Source organism: Echinops telfairi, unplaced genomic scaffold, assembly GCF_000313985.2.
Source record: "Echinops telfairi isolate 266 unplaced genomic scaffold, ASM31398v2 ScPeMD7_3;HRSCAF=10, whole genome shotgun sequence".
Classification (NCBI taxonomy): Eukaryota; Metazoa; Chordata; class Mammalia; order Afrosoricida; family Tenrecidae; genus Echinops; species Echinops telfairi.
In genome coordinates this window covers 65,158,894-65,170,451 of record NW_022103899.1, presented here as the reverse complement: position 1 = coordinate 65,170,451, position 11,558 = coordinate 65,158,894, and the positions used below count along the sequence as shown (strand labels likewise).

The 11,558-nt window shown below is 53.0% G+C and overlaps 1 protein-coding gene across 1 annotated transcript in view; it reads left to right on the top strand.

Moving 5' to 3' along the window:
* LOC101648854 (contactin-associated protein-like 4) overlaps positions 1-11,558 on the top strand; it is a 109,121-nt gene that overhangs the window by 91,054 nt on the left and 6,509 nt on the right. The window contains exons 18-21 of the mRNA XM_004701899.2: positions 2,187-2,426; positions 7,192-7,416; positions 9,957-10,090; positions 10,924-11,011. Of these exons, the coding sequence (XP_004701956.1) occupies positions 2,187-2,426; positions 7,192-7,416; positions 9,957-10,090; positions 10,924-11,011 (687 nt within the window). The remainder of the gene's footprint in view (positions 1-2,186; positions 2,427-7,191; positions 7,417-9,956; positions 10,091-10,923; positions 11,012-11,558) is intronic.

Sequence of the window (11,558 nt, the reverse complement as noted above, 5' to 3'; positions counted from 1 at the left end):
CCCTACCCTGTGTGCAAGGGGCATCGTCCTACCCTGTGCACGGGTGACATCGTCCTACCCTGTGCACAGGTGACATCGCCCTACCCTGTGCATGGGTGACATCATCCTACCCTGTGCACGGGTGACATCGCCCTACCCTGTGCACAGGTGACATCGCCCTACCCTGTGCACAGGTGACATCATCCTACCCTGTGCACAGGTGACATCGCCCTACCCTGTGCACAGGTGACATCGTCCTACCCTGTGTACAGGGAACAGCATCCTACCCTGTGCACGGGTGACATCGTCCTACCCTGTGCTGGCAGGCGGTGCGTGTGTTTCCTGCCCGCCTCTCACACGCGGCCCCGTGGTCTCTGCCCGCATTGTTTCTCAGGCAAACCTGCAGTCGCCTCCGTCATTGTCCCTCTGTGCACACTGTGTCTTCTGCACGGCGCTAGGTTTATTTGTGCTGTTACGCATGGTGGTGATGTGCCTTTGTCCACTTGTCTTCATGTGTGGGCTTGGTTGGGGTTCAGACATGGTGCTGTCATTTTCATCACGCTTAAAGTCCTTTCACGGGTGATGTTGGTTATGGCCCCTGCCCTCTGCTTGCACGAACTCTGTTCACAGGCCGGGCTCCAGAAGCTCTGTCCATGTTTACCTTCACTCTCTGCCCTGTGAGTCCTGTTGGCAGGTTTCCATCACCCTGCGTCCAACCCTTTCTTCGTGAGTTTGCCCCTCCATGCTCCAACCCACTGCTGTCTGGTCTGCTCTGGCTCACAGCCACCCTGCAGCCAGGGGAGACCTGCCCCTTGGGGTTCCCAGACTGCCACTCATTGCGGGAGCAGAACCTTCATCTTCCTCCCGTGGTGCCACTGACGGCTTCCCAGGGCAGCCCAGCACCTGACCCTGAGCACCACCAGGGCCCTCGCTGCTGTGCAGACGGTGCTGGACCGTCTTCTCCTTCCCAGAAACGATGGTTTGTTTCCTGCTGGTGCATTCAATTTTGTTTATTTGTTCTCTTGCTCTCTCTCCCTGTGCAGTTTGGGTCTTTATGTCATGGGGGGTGTGGGGGGTCAAGGGCTTCTGCTTCTCTGCTCCTTCCGGAACACTAATTAGGATTAATGAATCACGTCACTGCGGTGAAATCCTCCCAGCTCTGTGTCTGGTGATGCCTCACAGAGTAGGGGATCATCACTCGGGCTGTTGGAGCAGCGATCGGGCTGTTGGAGCAGCAGTGGGGTAGAACAATTCAACACTCTCCCCCTCAGCACCCCACAGCACTGCCCCTCTCAGTATTTCCCTCAACCTCCCACCAGCACTCCCCACGAACGCTGCCCCCTTAGCTCTCCCCTGCTCAGCGTCCCCAACACTGCCCCTTGGCATCCACCACACTCTTCCCTCCAGCCCTTCCACCTCTGTCCTTCCATCCCTGCGTCCCTCACACTGTGATGGTGGATGGGGCTCCACTGCTGCTCAGTTCAGTCTCCACCTCCATCCAGACTGAGGAGACCCCGAGAACAGGGCCAGGGACAGTTGCCCGGCTCCCATCCTGATCATCCAAGTCCCAAAGGTGGCCCCCTGTGGCCACATGCCAGCACCTGCCCTGTGGTCTGGATGGCTGTGCTCAGACAGACGTGACAGCGGGCATCCCGGCACGGGAGGAGATGTGGTCCTGTTTGTGCTTCGAAAGCCTGCTGTCTTTAGTCTTCAGTGACCTGACCAGGTGTCCTGACCGAGCCAGAACACACCACACTGAGGGATGGCTCCAAGGCTGGAGTGCTGTGCAAACAAGGGACCGCTGTCTGGCCGCACCAGTCCATGGTGGTGGCCACTGCGCTGCCCTGTGCCTTCCAGCCTGGGGCCCCTCTGCAGGGCTGTCACCTGATCTATGGTGGCCCGGAAGCTGAGGCCCAGCCCGGAGGCCTTGTTGATGTTTGGTGCCCCAGTGGCCCCACCTCCAGCAGCCCGCAACATGGGACACTCCCACCCCACCCCCCAAGACAGCCGACTGGCAGGCAGGTGTGAGGTGGCCACTGTCACACGGGTTCTAGCCTTCATTCTAACTTGAAGGTTGGGGTCAGGGAGGAGCCTGTTCAGAATGAATGCTAACCAAGCTCCCAGGAAACATGGACTCCCTGACACCACCACCCTCGTCCCCTGGGATCCAGGCATCGCCCCTGAATTGAGCATTCCTGTCCCCACAGGGGGCACAGCCACCAGGCAGAGAGGCTTCCTGGGCTGCCTGCGGTCCCTGCAGCTCAACGGGCGGACGCTGGACCTGGAGGAAAGGGCAAAGGTCACTCCGGGGGTGAGGCCAGGCTGCCCAGGTCACTGCAGCACCTACGGTCACCTGTGCCTGCATGGGGGACGCTGCCGGGAGAGGCCACGTGGCTTCACCTGCGACTGCACGCCTTCCGCCTTCACTGGGCCCTTCTGCTCCGATGGTGAGTGTCCACCCGCTGGCGGCCGAGGCCCACAGTCACGCTCTGTGCAGCCTCGGATGCCACCCAAAGGGATGGGAGCTATCTGCCTCCCACTCACAGCCCACCTCCCCTGCTGTGTCTGTGCCTGGCTCAGAGCCCACCGACTGGCCCCCAGAGGACGTCCTGTCCTGTGACCTTCACGGAAGCTGACCCCCGAGTCCTTACCCACAGGGCCCCTGGGTGGACTGTGACTGCCAGCCTTCTCTTAGCAGCCAAGTGTTTGACTGCTGTGCCACCCGGGCCCCTCCGGCCTCACTTCATGAGTAAAAGTGGGGTCCTACCCCTCACTGTCTAGCAGGCTGTCAGTGAACCACCCACGCCCCCTGCTGCCGCCCAGAGCCCACTCTTAGGGAGGAACCCTGCCGGGGCAGGCCAGGTCCCTGATGAATCCTCCCAGGGCAGTCAGCCTCCTCAGACCACCCACCTGAGGCGCTCAGAATAAGCTTCTGTGGTGGGTGTTAGATGCCAGCAAGTTAGCTCTGAGTCCCAGCAACCCGCGCCCGGGGAGCAGACACCGCCGTGCCTGCCACCCTCCGTGCTAGCACGATGGAGCCCGCTGTTGCAGCCACTGCGCCAATCCATGCCCTCGAGGGTCTTCCACTTTGTCACTGCCCCTCCCCCTCACCAAGCTTGACGCCCCTCCCCAGGGCCGGTCTCTGGGACAGCACCTCCGGAGTACAGGGGCCAGGCCCAGGGGCATTCCAGCTGGGCTTCTCTCAGGACAGAGCGTTCGCTTTTTGTCAGCCAGGATGTTTGCATTACTGTTGTGGGTCTTATTATTTGAAGTAATTCATTAAATTACTTTTGAAATTGTAAATGTTATTATTTAACATAAATTATTTCAAGTAATTGTCTACATTTTCAAAATATGTGCTATTGTTTAAAGTAATAGTTCCAATAATACAAATTGCTTTTCCAAAAATATCTCATGGGTATACTAAATAAATTTTCACTGAATATTGGCTCGAACTAGGAGAGTTATTGAAGCCATTTGCTGTGGAATTTGTCAGTGGGCTCTTGCTCAGGTGGAAGGAGGGGATGTTTCTCAGCCTCTCTCCTTCCCAGAAATCACAAACATTCTTTGAATAGGCGTTAGGGTCTGAGTCTGGCATGGAAATCGTTCTGGGAAGGTTCTTAGGAGCTATATACTGTCATAGGTGCCCAGGAAAAGCCAGCAAAGCAAATTCCCACTTCCTCCAAGACCCCTTGGCCGCTGCATTTTATCCTGGCGAGCCCCTGGGGCTCAGGAGCACAGCCCGGGATGCCTAACTGGATCGTCAAGCTATTGATTGCAAATCACTTACGGCAATGAGCTGCCTACAAGTGGTCAGAGGGCAGACCCGAGGCTGTGCATCAGTCTCCTGTCACCTTTCCAAGACACGTTCACCTGTATGGGTGCTGGGTCGCCACCTGTGCCAAGGACACATCGGGGTTGTTGGCAGAGAAGAGTGGTCCACGGGTCCTTCCTCCCCACAAGCAGCACGTCGGAGAGAGTCTGCACCTCCGTCCTTGGAGCACCTGCCTCAATGATGAACTGGAAGAAAATGCTGTTACCGCGTCAGCTCTCCTCACATTGATCTGTGGGTTCAGCTGCCTCCGCCAAGTCTTGAGCAGTCTCTTGGTAAAAGTTGACAAGCTAATTCTAATCTAGTGACAAGCAGTTTTTAAAGAGAAGAACAAGCTAGCCTCGGTGAAAATAGAGACTCCACGGATGAACCCTACCACCAGTCAACGGATTTTCCATAAAGGTGTTGATGCCGTTCAATCAGAGGAGAGGGTGTCCTCTAGGCAGATGGTTCTGGAACACTTGGGTAAGCAAAATGACAGCAGAGTTACTGTCCCACTCAATCCTCACCACACGCAAATGAACCCAGGAAGTGGGAGCGAGTGAAGAAGAATGCGGCATTGGGACCTGATGAAGGTCTGGCTCCCCATTCTTTTGGTGGGTAGGGGGAGTTTAACCCTAATTTTTAACTCATCTTTCATTATTCAATAATTGTGTTGGCCTATAATCCCCATATCATACAATTCAGTAGTTCAATCACATCAAGTAGAGGTGTATGATCAAACTTCAGAATATTTTCTTTATTCTTGTAATTATTAGTTCCCCATTTCCACCAACCTCTCCTGCCACACCTCAATCTTAGGAAGTCCCATGTAGGCCTACACCAAGACTGGTGCATGGCAGATTGACTACGGTTCCTAGAACTGGAACTAGCCTCTACTCTGTGTGCTGTGGAAGAAGCTCATTGCAGTCACATGGTGGAGTGCCAGCCTTCAGAAGCCCAAGTGCAAGCAGCCTGAAGAAGGCTGTGATCCGCTCTGTGAAGCCCTAGAAAATGCCCACCCACCTGGAGGGGCAGAGAGCAAGCTGCCCGGGTGTGGCGATGAAGGAAGCGATTGATTGCGGATAAGCTCAAAGGGTCGTGGAAGAATTGGAAATGTTCTGAATATCGATCGGGGTAGTTATTTCATGGTGTTTGCATCTGTCAGACTTGCTGAATGTACCCTTTACAGGAATGTATTATATTTAACTGTCCTGCATGAAAGTCGATTAAAATGCTATTTTATCCCTTCTGGGTGAACACAATAATGTCTTAGTGGTTCCACATCCCACCTCCTCTTGAGATGCTCTCCTGCAGCAAACACTGCACTAGAAGTGGGTGCTGAGGTGTCCCAGTGCCCTGGAGTAGGTGTGTGGGACAGTCATGGCTGGTTATGAGTAGACCGACCATTCCAGGGCAGCTAAATGAGGAAGAGTGATCACATCACCATCCCTCCCCCACCCTGCATCCCTGCCTCCCCCTCCTGGAGATTCCTTCTCATGTAGAATGCAAAAGACACGCCCTCATGAACTGACCTGGCGAAGATGGACAGTCTGTTGGGCCAATGGCTGCTCCTTGATAAAATTAGCAGGATGTCATCATCCTTGTGGGCAGGGCTGACAAGAGTCTGTGTGTTGACCTCTGAAGAGAGGGACCCTTAGAACTCTTTCCCTGCTGGCCGTCTGTGAAGGATGGAACACGGGAGGTGGAGGGTGGGAATGTCGGGAAGTAGAACGTGGCAGCCTGGAATTAAACAGATCATAGCGAGCATTGCCCTGGAGAGTGGCATGTGACTATGTATAGAAACATACAAGACACCCTCGAGGACTGCCCTGAAATCCGCCGCAAACTGGGGACCCATCCTCGGGTATATGGGTGCATAACATAGAACTAGTCGACAGCCCACCATGTCAGGAGGGAGCATATGAGCAAGAACCAATGGTGCTGAAGAAAGTTCAAGCTGCACTGAAAGCATTAGCCAAAAACAAGGCTCCAGAAATTGATGGAATTGAAAAGTTTCAACAAACTGATGAATCACTGGAAGCACTTACTCACCTGTGCCAGGACATTTGGAAGACAGCTTTTTAGCCAATTGACTGGAAGAGATCCACATTTGTACCCATTTCAAAGAAAGGTGACCCAATAGAATGCTCAGATTTGAGAACAGTATCACCGATATCACATGCAGGTAGACTTTTGCTGAAGATCATCTACCAATGGTTGCAGCGGTCCATTGACAGGGAGCTGCCAGAAGTTCAGACTGGATTCAGAAGAGGTCCTGGAACAACGGATATCATTGCTGATGTTAGATGGATCTTGGCCCAAAGCAGAGAAAACCAGAAAGATTATTACTTGTGTTTCATTGACTATGCCAAGGCATTCAACTATGTGGATCATAACCAACTATGAATAACCTTGAGAAGAATAAGAATTCCAGAACACTTCATTGAGCTCCTTTGAAACTTGTACACAAATCAAGAGGCAGTTATGCGAACCGAGCAAGGGAATGCCGGATGGTTTGAAACCAGGGAAAGGTGGGTGTCAGGGTTGTATCCTTTCACCATCAGAGAAGCTGGCTTATATGAAGAAGATTGGAGGAAGGCTCATTAACAACCTGGCTTGCTTGCTGAACGTGTGGAGGCCTTGCTGTTGAAGGTCATAGATTGTGGCCTTCAGTGTGGATCACAACTCAATGTAAAGAAAATAAGAACCCTCACAACTGACCAGTAAGTAGCATCATGATAAATGGACAAAAGATTGCTCCTGGAAGCAGCAGTCGGGTGATCAAAATATGAGTCTCATTAGGTCCATCTGCTGCACCCACCTCTCCAGTCCTGAAAAGCAGGGGATTCCTTTGAAGACCAAGGTGCTTCTGACCCAAGCCATGGTCTTCTGTGTTGCCTCATATGCATGTAAGGATTGGGCATTTACTAGAGAAGACTGAAGAATGAGGAATATAGAAAGCACCGTGGATCAAAAGGACAAACAGACCTGTCCTGGAGAAACATCGCCAGAGTGCTATTTTGAGGCAAGAATGTCTAAACTTTGACTTACATGCTTTGGACATGTGGTCAGAAGAGACCAGTCCCTGGAGAAGGACATCATGATTGTAAAGTCGAGGGGCACCAAAACAGAAGAAGGCTCTCAGGAAGATGGATTGACCCCATGGCTGCAGCAGTGGGCTCAGGCCTAGGGACAATGGCGCAGGACTGGGCGGTGTTTCTGACTATGGGTCAGAACCGGCTTGATGGCACCTAACAGCAACAACAACTCATCGAGGCCCTGTGCTTCCATTGGCTAGCTCCTCTAAAAATTAGAGTAAACTAGATGGCATTTTAAATAGTCTACTTAAAACCAGACCCTGTACGATTTGAACTTGAAACAATGTGTGCTTCTTTCAGAGGTTTCCGCACATTTTGGAGCTGGGTCCACGGTGACGTACAATTTCCAGGAGTATTATTCCCAAAGTGCAAACTCCAGCTCCCACGCTGCCTCGTTCCACGGGCAGGTGGCCTTGGCGAGAGAGATGGTCTCCTTCGCCTTCAGGACGGTGCACAGCCCGAGCCTGCTGCTCTACGTGGACTCTTTCTACAAGGAGTACCTGTCAGTCATCCTGGCCAAGAACGGTAAGTGTCACCTCAGTGTCCCAAGAGCAAGTCGGATGGATCAGCACAAATACCAACAAAGCTGCCGCCAGAGTTGGGCCAGCCTCAGAGCACCACTGTGGGACCACAGGAGCACACCACACCATGTCTCTCTCATGGGGCAGCTGCTGGGTTGGAACCACTGACCTAGCAGTTATCAGGGGAGTGCTTTAACCACTGCACTGCTAGGACTCCCTTTAGAACAGTAATAATATGACAGTTGCTCTCAAACTGTAAACAAGGGGACAGGGCATGCCCTCCTATGGCCATTGTATTCCTATTTGTTTACTTCTCAGAACTAAACAAACAATACGATCACAGGAGGTAGCATTGCAGCAATTTCATCGTATTCTACTATAAAATTCGTCATCTGGATCTTTGGTGTGAGCTGTTGTCCTGGTCTCTGGAAGACGCTGGAGAGGCTGAGGGCGTGTTCTAGCACAGAACAGCGGGGAAGCCAGGGCCGTCCGCACACGAGTGCTCACCTAGCGCCTCCTGGTCCTGAAGTAGAGGGAGCCACTGCCACCCGGAGGTGAGAGGTCAGAGTGCCACCACCAAGGCCAGTCAGGGTCCTAACTCATTAAACAGGAAGCCAGGGCAGTGGTTCAGTCTGGGAAAACTCACCAATGTGTCCAGCTCGTGGAATGTTACCACCGCAGGTCCGACAGCTGGAGGCCCCAGGACAGACTCTGCTGGAGCCACGAGAGCAGGGTTCTCACCCTTCCTCATGCCGCGACCCTTTCATACAGTTGCTCATGTTGAGGTGACCCCCCAACCATAACATTATTTCCATTGCTATTCCATAACTGTAATTCTGCTACTGTTATGAACCGGGCGACCCCTGTGAAAGGGTCATTTGACCCCCAAAGGGGTCGCGACACACAAGTTGGGAACCACTGCACTAGAGGCTGTCAGAAGATGAGGCCACGGGGAGATTCGCCTTTGCGGGCGCAGACTTCAGGGCAAAGGCCTGGGGTCAGTGAACCAGCAAGCTACCGGCCATCTCAATATCACCCAGGTCGAGACACTCAGCAATGAGGGGCTATCCAAATGTACTACTACCAATAGGGGACACCGCCATTAACAATATCAAAATGGAAGCTCCTCTCTCGGACAGAGCTCCTCTCTCTGGACCTCCGTCTAGGTCAACACACATGTAAAAGTGGTGTTTCCAGTTCTGAAACCCCTCCCCAAAGACTGCATCACTCCGCAATTTACACCTTGTCAGGGGCGCCACTTGGGCATCATCGGGGTACTGGAATCATGTTCCTTTTCCAAGTGACTTGAGTTTGGGGAGGAAGAGAAATCCAAAGGGGCAAGGTCAGGGCTGGAGGGTGGGTGGGATCAGGTTGTCCAGTGGCATTCCCATAGGACAGCCCTCACTGCCCCCAGAGAATCGGCAAGTCCATTGTCCCAACAGGAGTGGTCCTTGGAGCAGCCCGTGTGGCGTGGCCTTGCCTCGCTGTGCGGTTTCCATCTTCTTCCATCTTCCTCCGAATACGCCAGGTGATGCCCTGGTGTCTCTGAAGTCCCCTAAACACGAGAGCATCCCCTTCTGAGCAGACTTCTCTGCCTTGAATCTTTTATGCGTATTTTGTTTTTGCTGACCCATTGTCTTTTCCACTAACTTGAGTGGGGACGTGTGATGGATGTATCTGACGTTTCTGGTAATTTCAGCTCAGTGGAGGGCTCTTTGTAGCTCTCTCTCTGCCTTGGACTTAACTAGCCTGACAGGGCCCCTCAGAGACACCATTCTGATGGAACTTTATTGGAAGGCTCCCTCATGATTCTAATACAGTGTGGCCAAGAGAACTTGACTGCAGCCACCCACCGATACAGAGACCTGTCTAAATTTATGCCCGTGTTGACAATAAACCATGCCTATGGGAACCAATGGCTGTTGGGTGGGAACGTTTGGCCCCATTGCGGGTGGAGAGCTGCGATCTCCTCAGCAGTGGGACAACGCTGGACTGTGGGAAGCTGCTGAGAACGCAACGCAGTGACTGCTTTCTCCACTGGTGAAAGGGCCGGAGAATCCGCTCCTGAAGGCCATGTGGCTGGGTCGCCCACTCCTTGCTGGTCCACACGGAGTGCACAGCCTCATCCACTGGAGACCATGCCCACAGGCACCGGGCACTCACCAACCACTGTGTTTCCTCATGTGCCCTAAGTACACGCTTTCCAGGACTGGGAGAGTAGACTGTGGAAATGGTCATCTCGGCTCTGCACAAACCTTCGGTGGCTCTTACTGGAATGTCGGATGAGTCCGAGGTGAACCCCACCTGGGGTTTTCACCAAAAAAATGAGGGATTCTAGGAAAGGCGGGTTTGGGTTGGGGGGCATGGCTGACTGGGGACCAGCAGCCCGGGGCAGGGGAGGATTACAGCTGCAGCAGCGCCTCTGGGTGGACGGATCAGAGCCATACCATGTGCCCAGAAACAAATGTAAACAAACTCCTCTCTGGAGAAAACAAAGGCAGCTCAAAATGTCACTGTGTTCACATTTTATTTTCCCCACTCCAGGGAGTTTGCAGATTCGGTACAAACTCGATATCCATCAAGATCCTGATGTTTTAAACTTTAATTTCAACAACATGGCGGATGGACAACTTCACCATGTGAGGATCAGCCGAGAAGCAGGAGTGGTCTTTGTGGAGGTAACAACATGCTCAGCCACCCCTTCCAGTGGGGTCAGCAGAGAGCAGGAGGTCAGGTGACAGCATGTTCACACGAACCATGCCAGAAACCCCCTCCCCCCGCCCCCCAGTAGGTAGGACCTGATGCAGGAGGTGGCCTGGGCAGTGTAGTCGGATGCTGCTTCCTCAGGTGCACAGGCAAGAAGTCAAGAATAGTCCAGTATTCTACATTTGTTTATTTACCTCAGAACAGAACTTGCCAAATGCCTTCCAAGTACGGGGCTACTTAAGTTTTCCTGGGGTGTCTCCACTTACTTGCCCTGGGAATGCTGTCTGGGTTATCGCGCATTGCTGACAGAATCCTTCAAATGATTCTTCAGTGAGCATCTCCTCCGTGCAATTTACAGAAGTACAAATGTTACAGCAATTTAAAGACCTGATTTGTGCAAAGCATGATTATGATTAAAATTTGCCTAACTGGACAAGAGGTGAGTCAGTGCAGAGGCAGTGGGATGACTTTGGAGGCACCACGAGGTGGCTCTGCTCTCCTGTGGCCTCACATTTGGGGTCTTATCCTTAAGACCTTGCAAACACTGCCTCTTTCCTGTGAGTTTTACCATCACTGGTAATTCCTACGCTGTCAGGAAGCAGCGAAAGCCAAGGAGGTAAACTGGAGTGCAGGATGAAGGCTGGGGGTGTCATGCTAGGTCCATGAACAGTAGTCATAGGCCCGGCTCCTTCATGTGGGCTCTTGACCCTTGGGGAGCACTACGTTGCTGTGTGTGTATTGCTCACTTTCTGTACGATCTTCCTTTGACTCCTGTGCCCTGTGGGTGCCCGCCTCTCCCGGACAGATGAACCAGAAAACACGGAGACAAGTGAGCCTGTCCTCGGGCACGGAGTTCCACGCCATCAAGTCCTTGGTGTTGGGCAGGATTCCAGGCAAGTAGGGGGCATTTCCTGCCGGACGTGGATCCAGCAGGGCCCCTTGCACAGCAAGCCGGCTCCTTGTTTCATTTCAATCACACCGTTAGACCAGTTAAGGGAGAAAGCATTCCTTTGTGGGGGTGTCCAGGTAACCCTGAGACAGACCCTTCCTGTGAGGAGCTACTGTGCTCTGCCGAGAAGACCCCTCACCCCCTTTGCGAACACAAGACCCAGTAATTTCCCAATAAAGGAACGCCCTGCTTCAAGCTGCACCACGTGAGGTGCACAGAGAGTCGTTAAGCCTGCTGCACATCCACAGGGCTCTCAGGGGAGGCGGGGAGGAGGGGTGTGAATGCACGTGGCAGTTGTCAGAGAGGGAGGGCGTAAACACTCATGGCAATTGTCAGGGAGGAGTGTGAGCACACATCACAGTTGTCACGGAGGGTGTGAACACTGGCACTTGTCATGGAGGGTGTGAACACATGTGGCAGTTGTCACGGAGGGTGTGAACACTGGCAGTTGTCACAGAGGATGTGAACACATGTGGCAGTTGTCACAGAGG